Here is a 22,160-nt window from a genome sequence, read left to right as displayed (position 1 = left end):
GTGTGTAACCCACTGCACCTCTGGAGTTCCATTTCTTTCTTTCTTGGTGATTGTATAAAATAGCCCATTTTATTTCTTTACAAATTTTTTTATGAAATACTTTTATCAGGGACTTTTACATCTCTTACGACAATCCATATTCATCCATTGCGTCAAGCACATGTGTACCTATGCTGCCAACATCATTTTCAAAGCATGTTCTTTCTACTTGAGCCCTGTGATATCAGCTGCTCATTTCCCTCCCTCACGAACCCTTGATAAGTGATTGTCCTGCTGTGCACGGAGTCACTATGACAGCACCGAACGGCGGCAGCAACAGCAACAATGTGGGTGGGCTTGAACCTCCAATCTCTAGTCAACCAGCCACATTCAAATGGTTTGCACTACCCAGGGACCTTGGATTGGGAAGATGAAGAAACTGATAGCTACACAGCACACAACATGTTAAACAGGAAACTCGTGTACCCCCAGCGATTGTATCCATGGCCGAGAATCACTGGTCACGTCTGTTATCTTCTTAAAGGGGATGCCCAAGGCTTGTACAATTGGAGACGCCTATTCCTGGACTCCTAGCTTCGCACAGTCGGGGACCACAAGGGCGGATCCTCAAGGGAGCCGGTGCACTTTGCTTGCCGTCTCTGAGGTCCTGAAGTGAGCCTTCTCTGCCTGCCCGTTCAGAAAGTAGAAGTAGAGCTTGTTCCAGCTTACCCAACCCCAGTCTGTTCAGCAAACGCCGAGCGAACCCCGGGCAAGATGAGCCAGCAATGGTCAAGAGAGAGCACCCGCCCCGTGGACAGGCTCATGATGCACTTGATCTGCCTTTCGGGGCTGGATCCTCACCTCTTCCTTTCTCATTGGGTCCCACATGCTTAGGCTTCTTGTCTGGGACTTGAGTTCGTTCCTCCTCCCTGATGCTGTTTTCTGCTCCTTGGCGGGAAGATGACCCTTTTCATGCCCTGTCTGGATATGCAGGAGCCTCGGTGGCAGGGTGGGTGAAGTGTCGGGCTGCTACCTGGAAGGTCGACATTTGACCCCGCCAGTCACCCTGGGGGAGGAGGATGGGGCAGTCTGATTGATGGCCTGGGAACCTCGATGCAGCGGTTCTGCGGTTCTGCTCTGCCCTCCAGGATCACTAGGAATCTGAATCAACTCGGTGGCAGGGGGTTTGGGATGTATGTCCTCTCGCTCATCTCCCTGGAGTTAGACCTTCCAGGGTCAGTGCAGCTCTCACCACCCACACAGTTCCTCAGGAACGGGGTCAGGGCGCTTCCCGCAGCGAATGCTCTCATTAAAAGAGGGCAGTTGCCACCCCACAGCAGGTGACCTTTCTGAAGGCTGGAGCAGGTGGGGGCCCAGTGGGCAAGGCCACTGAGGCTGTCTGGCAGCCCCGCCCTTGTAATGAGAGCCCAGGTCCGGTGTTGGTCCTTTGAAGACTTGTCCCGAAGCTTTCCCTTGTAGGTCAATGACAGGAACCCAGAGTCCGGCTTTAGCCAAATGACAAGCTTGGCCCACTTTTATGAGGAGGGGAGCCCCTCACAGGGTACCCAATTACAAATTAATTAGCAGCTTCCTCCGAGGCTAAGTGTAAACATGAACATCATCCCACGAAGACTTTCTAGCGTGAGCCCACTCACTGCACGGGTATAAAAAGACTTGGGCAGGAAGGGGTCTGTAGACACTGGAGATCCAAGTAGCCACAGCTGAGGAGAAGGGGGCCTCCCGACATGACATCCAACTGCTGTGTCACCAACAGCTCACCAGCCTCCGTCAAGAGCTGCACTTGGCCTTCCTCTGTCTGCTCCAGCAGCATGAGCTGCCGGCCCGAGCTGTGCCTGGGTTATGTCTGCCAGCCCGTGACCTGCATGTCTTCTACCTACATGCCAACCACCTACCGGCCATCCAGCTGCCTCCCCAAGACCTACCTGCCTAGCTCCTGCCGGCCTAGCAGCTGCCGGTCAGCCAGTGGCATCTCCAGTTCCTTCGGTACCTGTGGCTGGTATGGAGAAGGCAGCTTCAACGGCAGCGAGAAGGAGACCATGCAGTTCCTGAACGACCGCCTGGCCAACTACCTGGAGAAGGTGCGGCAGCTGGAGCGGGAGAACGCGGAGCTGGAGACCAAGATCCAAGAGACCTGCCAGTCTCAGGCGCCCACCTTGTGCCCGGACTACCAGTCCTACTTCCGTACCATCGAGGAGCTGCAGCAGAAGGTGAGGGGAAGTGGGTGAGCAGATCCAGCAGAAAGACACTACAAGAGCCAGCCTTCCCAATTTGAAGTTCATTAGTTTCTTAGACTGTGTTCAGGGCAAAGAGACCTCCCGAGGGTGGAGGACTGAGTTCATGATCTGAGTGCTCAGCCCGAGTTTTAAAGCCGGAGTCTCAGCACTGATTCCGTGGGTGATTTTGGGAGGCCCTTACCTTGCCCCCCACTTCCCAGCCCCTGGGTCCCCCATCTCAGCCTCCTCACTTGTTAAATGGTGCTGATCATGGTCCAGGGGATTCATGGAGACTATGCAAGTGAAGGGAAGTGCTCCTGGCATGGGATGAGTTTTCCATAGATGGTAGCGCTGAGAAAGACGTCTCCACGTATAAATGTCACTGGGCCGAACAGCGCGCTTTCGTTTCCATATTGCTCGCTGCATCCAAAAGGGAGCGTTAGATTTACGGAGAGCCTGCACTTAAAAAACCAAACCAAACGGAACCGAATGGAATTAAACCAAACCAAACTCAGCTAAGCTCGCCCAAGATAAATTCAGCTCAGCTCAGCTAAACGAAAGCAAACCAAATGAAAGCTGACAGTTCTACTGGAAGTAGCAGTTCACGTGCACCTCCCCCAGGGAAAGAGAACTTCGGTGGGAGCGCCGTAGTGTTGGGCCTTCTCCGCGCTCTTGACTTCTCATTTGAGCTCCTTTTCCTTCTGTGCTTGTGGGGCAAATCCCTCTGTTTGCCTTGGCTCACAGGTTCTGTGCACAAAGGCAGAGAACGCCAGGATGGTGGTGCACATCGACAATGCCAAGCTGGCTGCGGATGACTTCAGGACTAAGTGAGTTTGCCAAGGGGAGGGAGAGAGCCCCCCTCCCCCCTCCCCCACACCCACATGGAGGGCACGCACAGTCCCTGTAGTTGCACAAGGTGCTGGGAAAATGCTGGCTGTCCTCAGGCCTTCCTTGAGATGCTGCCTTGGGGTCTGTTCTGATATCAGCACCCTGTTCTGTGACCGCAGGTACGAGACAGAGCTGTCCCTGCGGCAGCTGGTGGAGGCCGACATCAACGGCCTGCGCAGGATCCTGGACGAGCTGACCCTGTGCAAGGCCGACCTGGAGGCGCAGGTGGAGTCCCTGAAGGAGGAGCTGCTGTGTCTCAAGAAGAACCACGAGGAGGTGAGTCCTGAGGCTCACCTGAAGGACTTGGGAAGCAGAGGGGAGAGCATGTGGGGCTTTGGGAGTTGACGCAACATAAGTCGAACCCCCCAGGCCTGGCATCTATCATTTCTGAGGATTTAAACGTTCTGAGGTCTTGCTCCTCACCTGTAAGACCTGACCCCCGTTGTATAGGCCAAGAAGAAAATGGAGTCCTGGTAAGGGAATTCTTGTCACTTGGTAGGGACTCATAAACGCCAGCTCCATGACTGCCCAATGATCATGGGGGCTGAGTTTGTGTTTCTCCCGAGAGCCTCATACTGTAGGTAGGGTGCTATGTACCCTAGGGTGAGAGGTGGGGTGTCCGTCTCTGCCAGGTGGGGACCCTCATCTCTTTAAAGGAGCAGTGACCTGCGGTCATGCTCTTCCTTCTGTCCCCTCTTCCCCTCTTGCTCTCTCCTCGGTGTGCATATGATCTCCTCAGGCTGAAAGCCACAGGCAAACCCTCTCGGTTTCCTCTCTGGAAGGAGAGCTCTCTGCTCTGGACACGTGTGTGCTGCCAAGCCCACCTGATCCCCGGTGGCTTTCCTTATGCCCACTCCTCCCCTGAGTTGACGCTGAACCTCCGGAGGGGGATCTGAATGAACAAGTACCTCTGCATCCCGGCTGAGCCTTCACAAGCTTAAGTGAAGAGTAACTGTCAGTCACCATGCCCTGCTGCAGCACCCGAGGGCACCCAGAAGGGCATTCGCCTGACTCATCCCACTTAACCCAGAGAACTGGGAACCGCACCAAGAACGCACTAATGAACCATTAGCACCCACTCTGCAGTCTCAGCCATCACTTTCTCCCTGGCAGCCTGGCAGTCAGGCCTGGGGAGGTGCCTGCTCTAACTTGGGACTCTCTTCCTCTGCCACATGAGCAGAGGCTGCTGCAGGGCCAGGCCAGGAGAGCCAGGGCATTGGTTTCCCATTTTAGCTCAAATGACCAAATAAGCAACCTGGTGCTGCTCTTAGCTTCTGCCAAAGCAACAGAGGGTGCTTTTGCTGGGAGGCCCCTTCCAAACTGGGGGACCCTCAGGGCACTGGGGAGCTGGTCATAGGTTCCTTCTAACCCCGAGGGTGTCTGGCCTTTCCTCTTCCATCTTGTCTTGTGATGTCTTCTTGGGACGGGGGTGGGATGGGGATGTGGGGCTGGGCCTAGGTGACTTCCACACTTGCCTGGGGCTCTTGTACCTTTTCAGGAAGTCAGTACCCTGCGAAGCCAGCTTGGGGACCGCCTTAACATTGAGGTGGACGCTGTGCCCCCCGTGGATCTGAACAGGATGCTGGACGAGATGCGGTGTCAGTATGAGACCGTGGTGGAGACGAACCGCAGAGATGTGGAGGAGTGGTTCAACACGCAGGTGGGCCTCTTGCAGGTGGGCTGGCCGCCCAGTGTCACTGAAAAGGCCGCCCTCCCCACCAACTTTCCCTGACCCCGCCTCCCATTGCAGATGGAGGAGCTTAACCAGCAGGTGGCCAACAGCTCTGAGCAGCTTCAGAGCTACCAGTCCGACATCATTGATCTGAGGCGAACGGTCAACACGCTGGAGATAGAGCTGCAGGCCCAGCATAGCCTGGTGAGTACTGCTGTGGGCTCCCCTCTCCCAGGCCCAGCTCCAGGGTGGCTGGTAGATGCAGGCACCTGTGAAGGCAGGAGAGGAGGCTCAGACTTCCGCCACCACTGATGTTCACCCAGATGTCCTGGAGGGGGGTGTTCGGCCAAGATCCAACTCAGATTGCAAAGGGGCACGTTTCTAATCTGACCTGGGGTTCGAGGTACACTGTGGCACTGATACGCACGGCTCCCCAAGAAGGCTTGATCTCTGCTTCGCTGTGCATCTCCCCCTCACCCGTCACGCTTTAAAACTCCGGTGCTCAGGTCGCTCTCCAGACCAGTTGAATCTGGAGGTGAAACTTGATGTTGAGTTTTTGGTTTCTTGTTTTTGTCCCTCCCACCCACCCCCAGTGTAGCTTAGATTTCTCCCTACAGCAGCATGGGTGATTCTTGAAAAATAATTAAAAAGCCCTTTTTATTGTGAATGAGGTCAAGGGTAGCAGATCAGATCCTAGTTTCCCATTCGGCACCAGCTCCTACACCTTCTGTGTCCACTCATCCATCGCTGAGCCCCACCCCTCCCCAGGACCACGGCTTCTCTCCTATCCCACTTCCTCCCTGGGCCTCCAGGTCCCATGGCTCCTGGCTTATTAAAGCTCCCAGGTAACGCAACTGCTGTGCAGCCAGGGCCGAGAGCCTCTCTTCTCAAGGATGCTGGGGGCAGGTACTTTTGGTGAACCTCAGCCCCCAAACCTGAGCCAGGGTTTGGAAGGTTGTAGAAGGAAGGGAGGGCTTTAGTATTTGATTGGGGTGGGGGGCAAACTCTGGCTTTGTTCATTACCAGCCATTTGCCCTTGACCAAGTCCCCTGGCTCCCCCGGCTTTTGTCTCTGCAATCCTGCGCGTGGGTAGAGAGGGCTCACTCCTAACGTCAAAGAAAGACTCGGCTCTTGTAGGTCCTTTCTGAGTCAGGCCATGGAAAGGACCTCCCCCCGGTTAGCTGTGCCCCTCTCCCACAGAGGGACTCTCTGGAAAACACGCTGACCGAGACCGAGGCCCGCTACAGCTCCCAGCTGGCCCAGATGCAGGGCCTGATCACCAACGTGGAGTCCCAGCTGGCAGACATTCGCTGTGACCTGGAGCGGCAGAACCAGGAGTACAAGGTGCTGCTGGACGTGCGGGCCCGGCTGGAGGGCGAGATCAACACGTACCGGGGCCTGCTGGAGAGCGAGGACAGCAAGTGAGTGGGCCCAGCGGAGGCTGTGCTGAGAGATCGGTGTGACCGCAGAACTGGCCGGATGAAGGGGGTACTGGATGCTCTCTACAGCATCAGGGCACAGGGTGGGCACACAGGTATGGCCACTGTCCCTTTGGGCCTCACCACGGAGTAGGAGAGACAGAGCTGGAGGGAATCACCAGTAACTCCTCTGGAAGGAGGGACCTGGTACCTCCATAGGGATTGCCTCAAGGACACCTGGGAGGCTTCCTGGAGGATGTGCCAGGTGAATTGAGCCCTGAAGGAGGAGAAGGAACTGATTCGGTGGGTTGGGAGAGAAGAGTATTCTTCTGGAAATAAGAAACAGGCGACAAGCCCTGCCATCCACGGAGCAAGTTGAGGAAGGGCAGCGTGCCTGAAGCTGGGAGAGATCAGAGCTGTGGGTGAGGCTGGGCCCAGAGGTGGGAGCAGGACCATGCAGAACCAAGAGGTATTCAGAAAGCGCCTCTTTATCCCAAGTGCCATTGGGAACCATGGGCAATGTTAGGCAGGGGAGGGGCACGATTTAGCTCTGCATATGGCGAGGATCAGTGGGGTCCATCATGACCATGATTATGAGGGGCAAGAGGGGCTGGAGAAACCAGTCAGGAGGCTGCTGGGTAACAGACAAAGGTGGGGGAAGCTGGGACTAGGGGAGCTAGATGGAGGAGACAAGACGTGCAGAAGATGGGTTGGAGAGGTAACCAGGGGCAGAATTGGCAGGTGGTGTAGGGGTCGTACACTGGGCGGCTAACTGCAAGGTCAGCAGTTCGAAACCATCATGGGAGAGCGTTTCGGGTTTCGACTCCCATCGAGAGTTACAGTCTTGCAAACCCACAGTGGCGGATCTACTCTGCCCGACAGGGTATCTCTTGGCGAGTCAGAAGCGACTCCACGGTAGTGAGTTTTACTGTGGAGTTCAGTAGCCCTGTTGGCGCAGCGGACTCAGCTGCTAACTGCAGGGTCGGTGCTTCGAACCCACCAGCTGCTCTGCAGAAGAAAGATGAGGCTGTGTGCTCTTGTAAAGACGTAGAGGCTTGCACACCTGCAGAGGCGGGTCTACTCCGCCCATTGGGGTTGCTATGAGCCGAAATGGCCTCTATGGCAATCGAGTCTTTTTCTTCGTAATTGTGAAATTGGGCTTCTCTGCTAATCTTGTCTCTCGTGTGGCTTTCTTACACAGGTTGCCCTGTAACCCCTGCTCTACTCCCCCCGGTCCGCCTTGTGCCCCTTGCCCGCCGTGTGTGCCCCGCACCGTCTGTGTGCCCCGCACTGTCTGTGTGCCCTGCACACCCTGTCCCCAAGGACGCTACTGAAGTTTCTTCATGCTGGTGGGTCCCAGAGGGATTGGAGCCAGGCAGCATGGGACCTCTTGATATTGGACCTGAACACAGTTCAGAGGGCCACTCAGCGAGGAAGACCATGGGCAGAAGCCAGGAGGTGGACACTGTGAGGTGCTCTGCCACTGCAGGGGGCGCGGGGACCCTCAGCTCCCAGAACCTGCCTCTCTTCTGTTTCCATGGGTGGCCTGTGCTTTTTGGGGATGCTTCGGGTTGTCTGTGCTGTCTCAAAGAGTCCGTGTTCGAAGTTGATTGGCAAATAAAGCCCCATTCTGTGGTCTCACACAGTGTTCTCTGTTTGGTCAGTTCTGCCGAATCCACAAGGCGATTCAGCTTAGGCATTTTCAGTGGGGACCGAATTCTAGATTTATTTTTATATCTCTTCTGCTTCCATAGGTTTGAGAGGCTTTCCCTAAAAAGGCCCACATGCCATAAGCCAGCTTAAGCCAGGGAACTGGTTCAGAGCCAATTAAGCAAAGAATAAAGGGAGGAGGGACATGATTCTGCCAGACCAAACACCTGCACCTGAGACTCAAGCTCACCTTTAAACAGCATCACAGCTGGCACACGGGGATTAGTCAACCATCCCAAGGTCTGTACCTGAGAGGTGCCAGGCCCTGCATTTGGTGTGGCTGGTTGCTATGGAGTCCACGCGGATCCATGGCAACCTTGGGGATAACAGACCAGCATGTTCCTGGCAGGGCGCCATCTTGGTTTTTGGTGTGGTTGCGCCCATCGCTGTGGCTGTGTGTCCACCCACCTCACCGAGGGCGTCCTTCATTTTCTTGACCCTCTGCCAAGCATGGAGCGCCTTTTCAGCGCTCCGTGGCTCCCGAGGGCCAAAGGAAGTTGGCGGCAGTCTTGTCATCCCTACTCCTCAGGAGCACTGTGGCTGCTTGTGTCTCTTCTAAGTACCAAGCGTGCATTCCTCTGACAGGCGATGGTGCATTGAATATGTTGAGCCCACGTCACAGTGTGGAGGCGGCAGGTCTCCTTCCGTCTTCCCTTTACACCATCAAACTTTCACACGCGCACGGCACGGGGGAAAGGGCCAGGGCTTGGTGAGGCACCTCCTCCATCATCAAAGCGACTCCTTTGCTTCCTAAATCTTTAAGGAGACAAATCTTTGGGGGGCAGACTTGCCCCCTGTAGGTACCCTGTGAATCATAGCCCTTTTAATCCTTGCAACAGCCTACGAGAGTGAGGCACACCATGATTGTCTCCCCTTTGCAAATGAGGAAACTGAGGCCCAGAGGAACTAGGACACTTGCTAGGATCACGTGACCATCAAGGGAGGATTCAGGAATTCAAATCCAGGCCTTCAACCACCAGAGATGTCTAATGAATCCATGGTCAGAGTCCTTGCTATTAGCAAGCTACAACTATAGGGATCCCACCAAAAGGCAACCGGTCCCTCCCCTCCCCAGCTGCTTATCATCGGAGAGGAAATTAAGACCAGTACTTTCCTCCATGTCACCGCCTTCAGTCCATCTGACTGCGAGTGGACCCTGCAGGACAGGGTGGAACTGCCTAGACAAGGATTTAGAGCAAGTACTGGTAAGGATGGAAAACTAGCAGTATGGGTTCTACCGCAACATGGAGAAACAGCCCCCCCTCCCCCCCGCGGGGCCAACACGTGCCACTCTGACACATGATGAGTGTATTGAGGTTGTCAAGAACTCCCTTTTATTTGGCTCGACCATCCACGCCTGTGGAAGCAGCAGTCAAGAGATCAGACGGGACATCTCGGCGGGCACATCTGCCGCACCAGGCCCTCTCTCAAGTTTCATATAAGTCAAGAGATCCCTTCGAGGACGAAGGGGTGCCTGCGCCAAGCCATGGTGTTTTCGATCACCTCCTAGGCACGTGAAAGTTGGCCATCGAATAAGGAAGGGCGCAGAAGAATCGATGCACTTGGGGGATGGCGCCGGTGAAGACTATTGAAAATGCCGTGGATCGCCCGGAGAACAAAGGGACCTGTCTTGGAAGAGGCCCAGTCAGAACGGTCCTTAAAAGCAAGGCTGGTGAGCCTTTCTCTTGTGCGCTGTGGGCGTGTTATCAGGAGAGACCAGTCCCCGGAGAGGGGCATCATGCTTGCTGCCACTACAGAGTTAGCGCCAAAGAGGAAGGCCCTTCACCAGCTGGGGGGACCCAGGGGCTGCCCAGGGGCGCCGATGTAAAATCCCCCGTGAGGATGCACGACGCCAGGTGGAAGTGGTACAGATGGTTGCTAGGGGGCAGAACAGACTCAAGGGACAGCCAAGGAGTCTATACCAGGACGGTTGTGAGCCAGGGAGAGCGAGCGAGCTGTTGAAGAGTCTGTGGAAGGAGCTGCCAGAAGCCTGAACCACACCAGTGAGATGAGAGTGGGAACCGAGGAGAGCGGTTTGAGAGACCGGGCGAAGGACCTGATCCGACTTGGCCACTGGCAGGACATGATGGAAAAGAGGTGAGCAACGGGAACAGGAATCTTGACCATCTTTCTGAATCTCACCCTCCAAACATATCATTCTTCCTTAATGAGATGGAGGGATGTCTCTGTGAAGCATCTCTGGCCTCGCCAGGGCATGATGAGGAATGGATCCGATTTGGAAGCTGCCCGGCGGCTCTCCAGACACGATCCCACACGTCTGCCTGGCAGACGAGGTCTTAAGCCTGACAGAGGAGATAAGGACATCTCTGTTCGGCAAACTCTGGCTCGGCATGTGTGTTAAAACGCCAGGGCGCTAGGATGCCAGGGAGAGGGGCTTCTAGCTAATTTGATTCTCTAATAGCCGAGTGCAAACCAGTGATCTTTCTTAAATTCAACGCCTGAACAAAATTTTTTTTCTCTAGTGTGCGCAGTTGGATAAACATCGCAGACGGAACAGAAAGGACCCTTTGGTTCTAGAATCATAGACCGCTTCTGTCTAACATGTTACTCACTAGCTATGTGCCTTTCATGTTTAGCAAAATAAAGTAAAAGTAAATAGACCACCTTAGTTCCTCAGCTTCACTGGTCACATGCTAAGTGCCCAATAAGTGCGGGTGGCTGGCAGAACCACACGGCACCACACAGATAAGGAATGTTTTGGATCTCACCGTGAAGCGCATTGATTGGCCTGTACTCTCCTAGACGGTCAGAACTCAGAGGAGCCCGCCAGATGATCTGACTCAGGGAGGTCTCCTCCACCCCTTCCCACTGACAGCTCAGGAGGATAGACAGAATTGCTCACAGACACACAACCAACAAGTGTGTGGACACCAAGCCCAGTGGGTTTCTTGGAGTTGTTCAAGCTTTCTCTAAATAAAAACCCCACAAAACTCACTACCATCCGGTCCCTGTGGACTCAGTGACCCCACAGGAAGAGGGAGAATGGGCCCCATGAGCTTCCAAGATTGCAACTCTATGGGAGTAGAAAGCACGCTCTGTCGCCTGCAGAGAGGCTGGTGGTTTTGAACTGCTGACCTTGCAGTGAGCAGCTCAACATGGAACCACTACACCACCCGGGATCCTACTTTCGCTAAATACCCAAGGCTTACTATTACGTAATACAAATTCCCTCCTGCCTCCCTTTTCCATTTCCTTAGAGGCATTTTGTCAGAGACGCTGAAGCTCTTTCCTGGGGATATAACAAAGCTCAACGCCAAAGCCATTGCCATCAGGTTGATTCCAATTCACGGTGTCTCTCTGTACACCTTCTAAGACTCTACTTCTATGGGAGCAGACGGTCTTATCTTTGTCCTGGCGGGTTTGAACTGCCAACGCGTAACCCACAGGGCCACCAGGGCTCATGGGGATACAATGCTCCTAAAGCTCTCCCTCTCTCTCCTATCTAACTCAGTTCTGTCCAACTCGTTCTGTCGCACACAGGGTTCCTATCAGTCTGAGCGGACTTGACAGCATCTAACTCCGACTTCCCACCTTCATGGAGGAGAGCTGACACTGGGCAGCCACACAGGAGGCCCAGGCCATGCGCCCAGGCCCTTGGGCTCCGTGGGGCTTTCCTGGCCTCCTTTCTCTTGCAACCCAAGTGTTTCTGCGTTCACACTGATGCGTCACTCTGCCTTGCCTAGACCTGTCTGACCGCCGAATGCTCGTTAAGGCGTTTTATATGAAACCAAGCATCGCTAGTCCAGGCGTGCCGCCCCTTCTGGAAACGGATGGCCGCCAGCCTCGGAGTCTAGATGGTACTTCCGGGCGGGAGGCATCTCCACTTATTGTCCTAGTGCAGGAGGAAGCCTGGGGAGCAGAGTTTAGAAGATGCGCTGTGTCCCGCCGGCACCGGGCCTCCTGGGATCAGGACCCGGAGCTCTACACCTGGGGATCCTCAGAGGCACCTGGTTCTTGATCAAAGCAGTGGGGGAGTCCGTGCCACCGTCCTGAAGATACCACTCTCCCCAGGATCACCAGGCCCCCAGTCGCGGCACCAGAGCAAGGCCTGGGACTGCTTTTCCGGCAGTGGTGATGGGAGGGCTCCAGGTCAGAACTGGAGACAGAGCTGGGGGTGCAGGGGCCGAGCTCAGTGGCTGGGCGCGGGTGTGCTGGACGAATCTTTTCCTGGCAAAGCTTTTGACAGGATCACCATAAAAATAAGATGAAAAAGGATCTGCCTCTCCCAGGCCATAAGTGGGGAAATTGCTAAGGACCCAACAGTTCTCTTTTCCTGTCCTGCAACGTTTATCGCATGAATGCAATGCGCACAACCAGAAAGTCGCTGAGACCGCTCGCTGTGTGTCTTTTATAGCAAGCGGCCAAGACAGGCGCGTTTCCACACGGTCAGCTCCTTCAGCCACACACACCAGGGCTCCTCAAAGAGGTCAAGGGACAATGAGAGGAAGAGCTAACGTCATTTATCCCTGACGGGTTTGAAGCCCTCTTGGACACACACACACACACACACACACACACACACACACACACACACACACACACCTGGGACGTAGGGACATTTTGGTGGTTGTCACTTTAGGGAGTCTGCTACTGTGTGTCTTAGCCAAGTGTCCTAATTTCTGTGTGGCTCAGCTACCATTCCTGCAGGAATGGGCACAGTTCCACCTGCCCTGCCATGGGGTGGGGGTGGGTGACGTGTGAAAACCCCTCTCCTGATTCCTACCCGGTCATACGTGCTTGGTACAGGTGGGCTCAAGAAAATATGCTTTGGAAGCAAGGTTCCCTTCTCTTCCCGGGAATTTTTTTCTCTGTGTGACAACAGCAGTGGACTCCCTTCGCTGAGACATTCCGAGGCCCGCGGTTCAGGAACAACAGCAAATATGAACGTTGCTGCTTTGTTCAAGGCTTCAAGAACTCCCGATGCCCTTCCAGGCCGGTCTTCATGTCTTGGGAAAGTGGCAGGTCCAATGCCGGTGTCTCGGTTTTCTGGAGCCTCCCCCTGCTCCAGAGCCCACTAGACGTCTCCCCATCCGCTGAGGAGACCCAGTTCTCTGCCTTCCCTCATTTGCATGCTGTAAGTGGGGAACAGCAAATTGAGGCTCTTGGGTCAGGTCCTGGATCTGGTAAAGGGAGGAGGCTTCAGAGAGTTCCTGGATCAGTGGACGCAGAGATCCCGGCTCACAGCCACCCTCGCTAGTTGACGCATGGACTGGGTCTGTGGTTATGTCACAGGGACAGCATTGGGCTATGGTCACAGCGGCCGCAGGGTCCACAAAGCTGGAAGTGCTGCCTGCGCAGTGATTACATGCTGGGCTGCTAACCGCAAGGTCAGCAGTTCGAAACCACCAGCCAGCTCCAAGGGAGAAAGACTGGCCTTTCTACTCCTGCAAAGAGTTACAGTCTCAGAAAGTCTCAGGGGCCGTTCTAGACTGTTCTAGGGTCACGATGAGTCAGAAGCGACTTGGTGGCAGTGGGAGCCCTTTATAGAAGAGATGCACTGACCCCGGTGTAGAGGACAGAGAACATGCTTCAGTCGGGAGTCCTGCGACCCAGTTCCCGCTCTACTTCCGACCTGCTCTGTGTTTCTGAGCAACTCACCGCCTCTCTCTCTCTCGTCCCCCGGGGAGCCCTGATGGGGACTACCAGCGGCTGAAGTCCTCTTCTGCTCCACCAAGTAGTCCTGGCTCTTCACCTTGCTGCTCCGTTGACTGCAACTCGTGGCGACCCCGAGTGTGCAGAAAAGAACGACTCTTTAGTGCTTTCAGGGCTGTGACTTCTCGGAAGCAGAGAGTCAGGCTCAAACTGTCAGCCTCTGGCCAGGAGCCGAGTGCCGGCCAGGGCCCCTTCCAGTCAGTCAGTCTTGCAGCCCTCTAGTCTTGCTCTGTGTGAGAAGGGGAGGGCAGTGTCACTCCTAGGGAGATGCCACATAGCCGCCCAGGGAGCAGTGTGGCTTCTCAGCTAGCCCCCCTGCAAGAGGCAACACGAAGCTTTCCTGTTAGCGACAAAGGGAGTCCCAAGGCACTGTTCCCTTCTTAGCTGAGGCGGGAGCTGCTTCACACAACTCACCGCCATCTAGTCGATCCTGACGCATATCAGGGCTGTGGGATAAAGCAGAACTGCCCCTGCGGGTTTCTGAGACGGCAGATCCTCACCAGAGGAGAAAGCCTCCTCTTTCTCCCAAGGAGCAACTGGTGGTTTTGAACTGCTGACCTTACGGCTCAACACCTGTCCCATGATCCTGATGGACGCTCAAGTTCATGAACCACGGCTACAAGGGAAGGGAGCAGCCCTGAGTGTGGTCATTAGAAACATGGGGAGCAAGCATCCTCCCCGACGAAAGTCTACCAAGAACAGAGTCTCGCCTTGGCTGTGCCTTAGCATCCCCTGCGGGGCTTTTGAAAGTCAGGCGCCCAGGCCACTCCCAGGGCAATGACATCAGAACTCCTGGAGGCAAGGCCCAGAAAGCTGCCACCAATGATTCCAGGGTGCAGGTAAGGCTGAGAAGCGGCGAGTCCGGAGAGGAGAGAAGACCAGGGGAGGGGGGCAGAGCAACAAGGCCCGTTGTGGTGTGTGGAGCCCAGAGCGGCCCATGCTGACTCCCTGAGCCCCAGCACTCTCCTGTTCTTTCATGGGACACGAGGATTACAGACCCTGCACGGGAGGATTCAAGACCCGCAAAGCAGAGCCCGCCGTGGAGATGGCATGATAGGGATCACAGGGCAGTGCGGGGGCCCAAGGCCTTCTCTGCCATCCAAAATAAAATTCTGCAAACCACAGGTTTCCTTGTGACCCTTGGTCTTTGTGTCACGTTTCCTCCTCCGGACAGCAGCACCAAGAATGGGCGTCTGCTTCCCGGGTCGTCCCTCAGACCTTGCCTTTCTCCCTGCGGGTCTGGAACACAAAGCAGTGGCACTGATGGGGGGCCGGGTGGGGAGGGGCACCCTTTAGCTCTCAGATCAAGCTGCCATTGCCAGTTAAGAGCACCAATTTTTGAGAACACAGCCCTCCAGGCCGACGAAGAGGGTTAGGAGCGAGAGCAGACGCCGGGTTCTTCAGCACGGTATCAAGCCAGACACAAACCCATACTGCTTTCCGGGTCAAAGGGCAGTGCCTCGGGGCTGGGTCATCCCGCCTAGCCCTTGCTAAATGGGTTGAGCCCTGGCTGACCTCAGGTTGAACTTTTCCTAGTGTACCCGCCATTGGTCTCTGAGAAGGGCCAGCGGCAGCAAGCCAACTGACGCCACTCTTTGTGGAGGTGGCCTGGGTTTCCTTAGATCGGAGACCCAGCTGGGACCTTGGGGGGCTGGAGGGGAAGCAGAACATCTCATCGAGTGGAGGGTGGTGACGCGATCCCTTCAGCAGAGGAGATCTGTTGAATGTGGGATTCCATCGATGTATGCAGGCCCGACCTTTGGTTCCAGCGTAGGGTTCATAAACTAAGACGTAAGACCTATGATCCTGCAGGTCACTTCGGAGCATGGGACTGAGTGGAGCTCTCACTCGTGTGTATGAGCGGATCTGGGGCTTCTCTTTCCACAGCCCCCTCTAGCGGTGCCAGCGTGGTGTATCATTTTCATGGCGGGGCATCTCTGCATCTCCCTCTTCTTCGTGCAGGGGAAGCCTGGCACGGAAAAGGCCCGGCTGTGACTTGGGGACTCTTTCAGGCGCTGGCCCGCAACTCCACACCTCGCTCTCCCGCCTAGCGTTATGTTTGAAAACGACTCCCAAGACCACAGCACTGCCCGGCACCTCCCTCCTGTAAAAGACCCCTGACCTCTAGAGATGGGTCTTTCCAAAGCCAGCATCAGTGCCGAGAACTCTGCGCACCGGCGAGTGAAGAAAGGCTGCAGCGGCTTGGTTCCCATGGCTCTGTCTCTGCCCACCCCTTGTCCTTGGGCCTGGCTCATTCCTTCTGACTCTATTTCAAGGGCTGGGAAGGAAGGCCGCCTAATGAGGCAGGAGGGTGGGGTTCCTGCTCCCACATTAATCACCTCACTCACGGCCGGTTTCTCTGAGAAAAAGGCAGATCAGAGACCCAAGCAGCCTTACAAAAGGATGTACGGCATCTGTGTCATTCAAGACAGCACGCACCACGGTCCAGGCTTTCACAGAGAGGAGCATCATGGGAGATGAAACACTTCCGCAGCGGGGGGCTGACACGACAAGCACCGTATGTTGTGAGATGGTCCGAATCACGGCTTTCAGCCGGCGGAGTGCGTGCTCCCAGAGAACAGGGTCCAAAGATAGATTCTATGCAGCAAATCAAAGAAAACAACGTTGGAAGTCTGGTTCTCTGCTTTATAGAGAAGCTCCTTGCTATGGGACGAGGCGGAGGAGAATAACAAAGAGGTGTTTGAAGATACAACATATATGCAGATTGTGCACCGAAGCCTCTGACGGACAGGATGGCTTGGTGGGGTGATGTCACCTCAAGATGGGGTTTGTTGAAAGCTATTCATTGGCGAGTTCTGGGTCGCTCCTAGGCCAGAGATGACCATTCCCGGGCTTTCTTTGGAAACCCGATCTGAATAGAATGCTCAAGTTTTGTATGTTTTTTCTTGATAGAGGTCCAATAGCCTGTGTATCACATACATACATCCAGTCCCTGGAGACCTGCCTGCTCACATGTTGTTCAATGCCCAGAGCACTGGCAGCTAGCCATTTTTTCAAAGATATAGTTAGAAGCAATTTGGGGGGCATTATATGTGTGTGTGTATTCCCCCCCCATTCCTCCCATTTCCTTTATCTCCTGCCACACATTTTGAGGGAAAGCTTTGGGAACTCAGTGCTCAGCTGGTCTTGGCTCCCTGGCCCCGAGAGCGAGCGGCTGGGCTGTGGGAGACAGTAGGCTGGATGAATCACAGTCAGAATGCTCCTTGGAAGTGAGGACGGCGTGACTTCACCTCGTTTATTTTGGACATGTTACCAGTCCCTGGAGAAGGATGTCGTGCTTGGGAGAGGCTCCGAGATTAAAAAGCTGGACATCCTCAATGAGATGGGTTGACCCAGCGGCCGCAACGGTGGGCTCGACCATAGCGATCTGCTCCCATAAAGCGTTGCGGTCTCGGGAGCCCCGTGGAGCGTCCCTCTGAGCTGGAACCGACGTGATGGCCGTGGGCTTCGCAGCAACCCCATCGTCATTGTGGAGAAACGCTTCTTCATCGTTCTGACAGCCCAGCACCTAAGTGTTTTCTGAGACACGAAGGATAACATTGAATGCCCAACCTAAACACAAAACAACACAACACCCCTCTCTAACGTTTACCTTCCTGCCCAATTTCTAGCTCTCTCCGCTCTTCTTTGCTATAGAAGTGACAAAAGTGACTTTCTCTGGGGTCCAAGGGTAGGGGGCGGCGTTCGGTGGTGGCCGTGGAGAGGAGGGAGGAGAATAACCTTTGCGTCTGGAGTCGGGAAAGAAGCTGATTTTGAGGACGAGCATTGCCACTTTATTACGGATTTGAGCTTAGAAAGACGACTCTACATCTCTGATTCCCGATGCTCTGCTGTCTTCATCTTTGTTATGCGTTTTCCTGCAGTGAAGGTAAGGCTACCACCTCCCGAGGTGGATCAGGATGGAGCACCACCAGTCAACCCATTAGAACTCACGGACCTAGTGTAGCGGCCACCGGCTTGAGGTCTAACAGCGGGTATCCCACACGTGCCCGCGCCCAACTGTGCTCCTGAGGCTTTTTGGTGGCTGGCTTCTTGGAAGCATGCTTTCAGGCCTTTCTTCTAAGTGCCCGTTGGAAGGGTCCAAATCCTCAACCGTTTGCTTAGCGACCAAGCGCATTCTTTGCGTGACCCCAGGACGTAGGTCTCTGACACAGACTGTAGAATCGGTTAACGGACTTGAGGCAGCAAAGCAGGTTGAGGACACACAGTGCCTCCAATAAGCAGCCGTGCTTTGCACTTTAAAGTCAGGTCCTTGTTTGAGATCAGAAAAACAATCGTTCATTTGTTTTCCTCCTGGCATCTGGAGTTCACCCTTCCTTGTCCAGATCAGACGCAATCTTTAGCGTCCTCTTGTGCCAAACACCCTACTTAAAACACGGCTACCCAAATGTTTCAATATGGACGGGAACTGTGTTATCCGACGTAACCCACTGCAGGGCAAGCAGGTGGCCGTGGTGTCTGGTATAGAGGGCATGCCCAAGAGATCAGTGTTCAATGAAACTGTCCGGATTTCATTGCTCCCCCAAAGTAAGTCTGAAATATAAAACACCGTAGAAAGAGGAAATGCAGAACTTCTTAATAACCAAGTCCAACAATATCCAGCAAATCCAAGAACCCGTTTCTTTCCTTTCAAGAGCAGGCTGATTTGAGTCTTCACCTGGTGGTATCAGTACAGTCACAAAGGGCTGTCTGTAATGACACAAATGGCCCGCAGAACATGCACGCCCTCAGGGTGGGCACAGCAACCGAAGAGGACCGTCTAGCCAGAACCCACACATCGGATGCTGCAAAGACTTGATCTTCGACAAGAAACATAAACGTCTGATCTCCCATGAATAGCTTTGGTATCAAAGAGTCAAGAGACCCCTCAGATTCATCAACATTCCTTTAATGAGATGGAGAAATCTTAATGGTAGACTCAAAGGCTGAGTAACAGGATGGTGGCACAACAATATGCAGATAATCAAGGTGTTGAACCAACCCCACCTGGAATGGGACATCAAAGGGCTAGGAGGGCAGGAGGTGTCCAGAGTCAGTGACTTGGCCATCTCCGCTGATCTGAAGCTCCCATGCTACCTCAGCCCAACACCACGACTTCCACCGTCATCAGCTCCTCCTGCCCTCTGGGCATCCCCAAGGCTTCTGCAGGAACCAGTGTTTCCATTACCTCCCTCGATGTTGGTGGCCGGCCTGGGGCAGAGCTCAAGGCTGCCTCCCAGTGCCTGTCAGCCAGCCTGGCTCATGCCAACCGAGTGCGTGTGGGCTCAACGCCTCTGGGCAGGCCCAGCCTCTGCCTGCCCCTCAGCTGCAAGGCTGCTTGCTCCTTGCCAGGGACCTGCCACATGCCCGCCAACCTTGGGAGCTGTGGGCTCTTCAGTGAAGGCGCCCTGAACAGCCATGAGGGGGAGACCAGGCAGTTCCTGAACGACCGGCTGGTGGGACAACGTGGAGCTGGAAACCAAGATTCAAGGGACTAGCAAATGTCAGGAGCCCTCGGTGTGCCCGGACTGCCAGTCCTACTTCTGGGGCACTGAGGGGCTCCAGCGGAAGGTGAGGTCTGGCGTCCTCTGGAGTGTGCTGGCTCTGAGGAGGGCTGTGGTCAGTGGAAGGCAAGAACACCCCTTAGGGCTCTGGGCTCTTGGGTCCCTTTGCAAGTGCATGGGGATCCCCCCTGTGGGGCGGTGAGTCTGCGGCCTGTCTTCTTGGGTTTCCTCAGACCCTGTGCAGCAAGGCAGGGAACACCATGTCATCCACATCGACAACGCTAAGCTGGCTGTGGACGACTTCTGTGTCAGGTGAGTCAGGTGGGGGGGGGGGTGGGGTGGGAGGGGTGGGCGCGGTGCACGGAGCTCTTGCTCTCTTTGTCTATGTAGTTTTAGTTTAGAAGGATAAACCAACGAATACATGTCCACTTTCTTCCTCCCCGGACCTTCCCTTAGCTCATCGCTGCCAACGATCACTTTATAGACTAGAAGGGAAGGTGGCATGCTCAAAGCTGGTCCAGCCCGACACGATCATCTCTTCAGACTAACCAGAAGATAAGTTCTTCAGGATGAAATAAAAAAATGTCTCCAGGAGCGAAATCAGATCATGGTGAGGACAGTTTATAGGACATGGCAGACCCACTAAGCCTTGGCCCAGTCCCCCCCGTGGAGGGAGCTGCTCCGGGCCCTCTGGTATCGGGGGTGGCAATGGAGCCAATGAGGAAGGCAGAGTCTCCACGTGTCAGCATCGGTGGAAGGACGAAAGTAGCAGCACAGACAGGAGCTGCAGGAGGCTGTGTTTCACCAGTCTGTCTCCTGGCCAAAAGACTCAGAAGGTGACCACACAAAAGCTGTGCCTGACGTCAGACCATTAAACTCGAGTCCGCGCACTGACCACATGGCCTGTCGCATAGTGAATGCTGGTCAAGGAAGCCAGGGAGAATCTAACGGGGTGGAGGAGGTGGAAGCCGGGGACCACAGAGAGGGTTCCTGGGGGCCTCCTGCCGACTGTGCATCTCTTGTGAAGGAGGCATGAGAGCGAGTTTTCCCTGTGGCAGCTGGTGGAGGCAGACATGTGCAGGCTGCACAAGCTCCTGAGGACGTGAGCCTGGCCACGTCCAACATGGAGGCCCAGCAGGAGTTCCTGAGGGAGGAGCAGCCCTGTCTCAGGAGCAACCTGGAGCAGGTCGGGGGCCCATGGGGGAGCGTGTGGGTATGAAAGGTGGCAGCTCCCTCCCTTTTCCCTCCACTGTGGCTCTTGAAGACACGGGCTCAGTTGGCCTTGGGATACAAGGTCGACCTGGGTCTTGGAGTCTAGACTGATTCTGCAGAATGGGGCCAGGTTGGCAGTTCTAACAAAGACTTGCTTCCGGGCATCTCCGGTCGGGGTCCCTGGGAGAGAGCTCATGCTCATTGGAGGGCCTGCGTCTCCTCTCCCATCCTGTGTCACTTTTCTCATTTGGGGTTTGAGGCTTCCTGCCTCTGCAGGAAGTCAGTCTTCTGAGGGGCTAGCTGGGGGACACGCGCCGGATAGGGCTGGACACGGAGCCCACGGTGGGCCTGAGCAGGGTGCTGGACACATGCGGGGCCAGTGGGAGGCCATGGTGGAGACCAACCTCCAGCATGTGCAGCAGTGGTTCCAAGCTCAGGTGAGGATGGCGCTGCAGGGCGGGGGCGGGGTGGGTCTGGGAATGACTAAGCCCTTGTTGTGTGACCCCTGGCCTGTGCTTCCGTCCGAGGGCATCACATGCGGGCCGTGTCCTGCTCTGAGGAGCTACAGTGCTGCCAGTCTGAGCTTGTGGGGCCGAGATGCACGGTGAACGCCCTGGAGGTGCAGCGCCAGGCTCAGCACTAGCTGGTGGGTGTCCTCCTTCACCCTCACCTTACGCCACTGCCTGCTTGTCATGTCCCTCTGAAGTGCCCTGTTTATACTACCTCCGAGCTCAGGACCGAGTTCCTTCTGTCCTGATGGAGAGATCATAGTGTCAAGGGCCATTCAGCCCTCAGAAAAGTTCCCTTTTAGAACTCAACTCCCCTCTCCTGAAGGGAATAGCAGCTCAGGCCTACATTCCACACGGTTTTCCTGGGTTCTTAGTTTACGTCCGACATGAGGGTACAGGGACAGGTCGTTTTCTATAGTAGACATATAATTTCTTAAGTTCTATTTTCTTGTGACGTCAGGGCCATGCGGAAGGTGATTTTTTCAGAGCTTTAGGAATGTCCTAGGACGTCTGGGATTTTGTCCCCTGCCTGGTAAGCATGACTGTGGTTCTTCTCTGCTGAATTTCGAGGCCCCTGGCCCCTCACTCCTCTCCTTACCCTTGCAGAAAGACAGCCTGCAGAGCTCCCTGTGTGTGTCTGAGGCTCATGACAGCACGGAGCTGGTGCAGATGCAGGGCTTGATCCGAATCTGGAGGTCCAGCTGGCCGAGATCCACCGTGACCTGGAGCGGCAGAACCAGGAGTACCAGGTGCTGCTGGACGTGCGGGCCTGGCTGGAGGGTGAGATCGCCCTGTACCGGGGCCTGCTGGAGAGCGAGGACGGCAAGTACGTGCGACTTGGCGATTTGCTGGACAAAACTTAGACCTGATTTTCAGACGATTCCTCTGCGATAATTGAAGCGCTTGTGAAAGGAGTGCTCCTTGCCAAAAGCAACCTCGTGGTGCTCTTGCTGAGTGAGTGGTTCACGGCGCCTGGTCTGTGCAGGTCACATTGCTGATAGACTCCAGAGCGTTACATAATTTGATGGCCAGGTCCCTATGTTGACTCCAGGACGCAGAAGGCCACGGAGGAGAGTCGAAGTTGGACTGCTCATGTGGCTTCCCAGGAGCTGGGCTGGTGACTCGTTTGCAGATATGTCCTGTCTTTCGGAATGACCTTTGTTCTTATCCATAGCCGGTGCGTCTTTGTCTTTTTGTTGCCCTTGTTTAACCCTTGCCATCTTTTCTCTCTGCAGGCTCCCCTGCCATCCCTGCTCCACACCTGTCTCCCACGGCCTTTGCCCCAGCTCTGCCCCCATTGCCTGTGGAGCCAGCACCGGGTGCCGGTTCTGAAGGTGTGACTCCGAGGCTGCTTGTACTGG

The 22,160-nt window shown here is 55.1% G+C and overlaps 1 protein-coding gene and 1 pseudogene across 1 annotated transcript; both read left to right on the top strand.

Moving 5' to 3' along the window:
* Positions 1-1,724: 1,724 nt before the first annotated feature.
* Positions 1,725-7,525, top strand: KRT32 (keratin 32). Its single transcript, XM_075559359.1, has 7 exons — positions 1,725-2,207; positions 2,958-3,040; positions 3,221-3,377; positions 4,600-4,761; positions 4,852-4,977; positions 5,974-6,194; positions 7,393-7,525. Exons 1-7 carry the CDS (start codon positions 1,725-1,727, stop codon positions 7,523-7,525), a joined length of 1,365 nt encoding a protein of 454 aa, XP_075415474.1.
* An 11,139-nt stretch (positions 7,526-18,664) lies between these two features.
* On the top strand, positions 18,665-22,131 carry LOC142458744 (keratin, type I cuticular Ha7-like; annotated as a pseudogene).
* Positions 22,132-22,160: the final 29 nt, after the last annotated feature.

The sequence above is a fragment of the Tenrec ecaudatus genome, chromosome 10, assembly GCF_050624435.1.
Source record: "Tenrec ecaudatus isolate mTenEca1 chromosome 10, mTenEca1.hap1, whole genome shotgun sequence".
Taxonomy (NCBI): Eukaryota; Metazoa; Chordata; class Mammalia; order Afrosoricida; family Tenrecidae; genus Tenrec; species Tenrec ecaudatus.
Note: the sequence above shows the minus strand (reverse complement) of the source record. Positions and strands in the feature narration are given on the sequence as shown.

What these genes read in the sequence shown, in the direction of transcription:
- KRT32 (XM_075559359.1), top strand. Translation starts at nt 1,725, where the DNA reads ATGACATCCAACTGCTGTGTCACCAACAGCTCACCAGCCTCCGTCAAG. An exon ending in GCGGATGACTTCAGGACTAA is followed by an intron (nt 3,041 to 3,220) that starts GTGAGTTTGCCA and finishes CTGTGACCGCAG; the next exon opens with GTACGAGACAGAGCTGTCCC. An exon ending in TGCAGGCCCAGCATAGCCTG is followed by an intron (nt 4,978 to 5,973) that starts GTGAGTACTGCT and finishes CCTCTCCCACAG; the next exon opens with AGGGACTCTCTGGAAAACAC.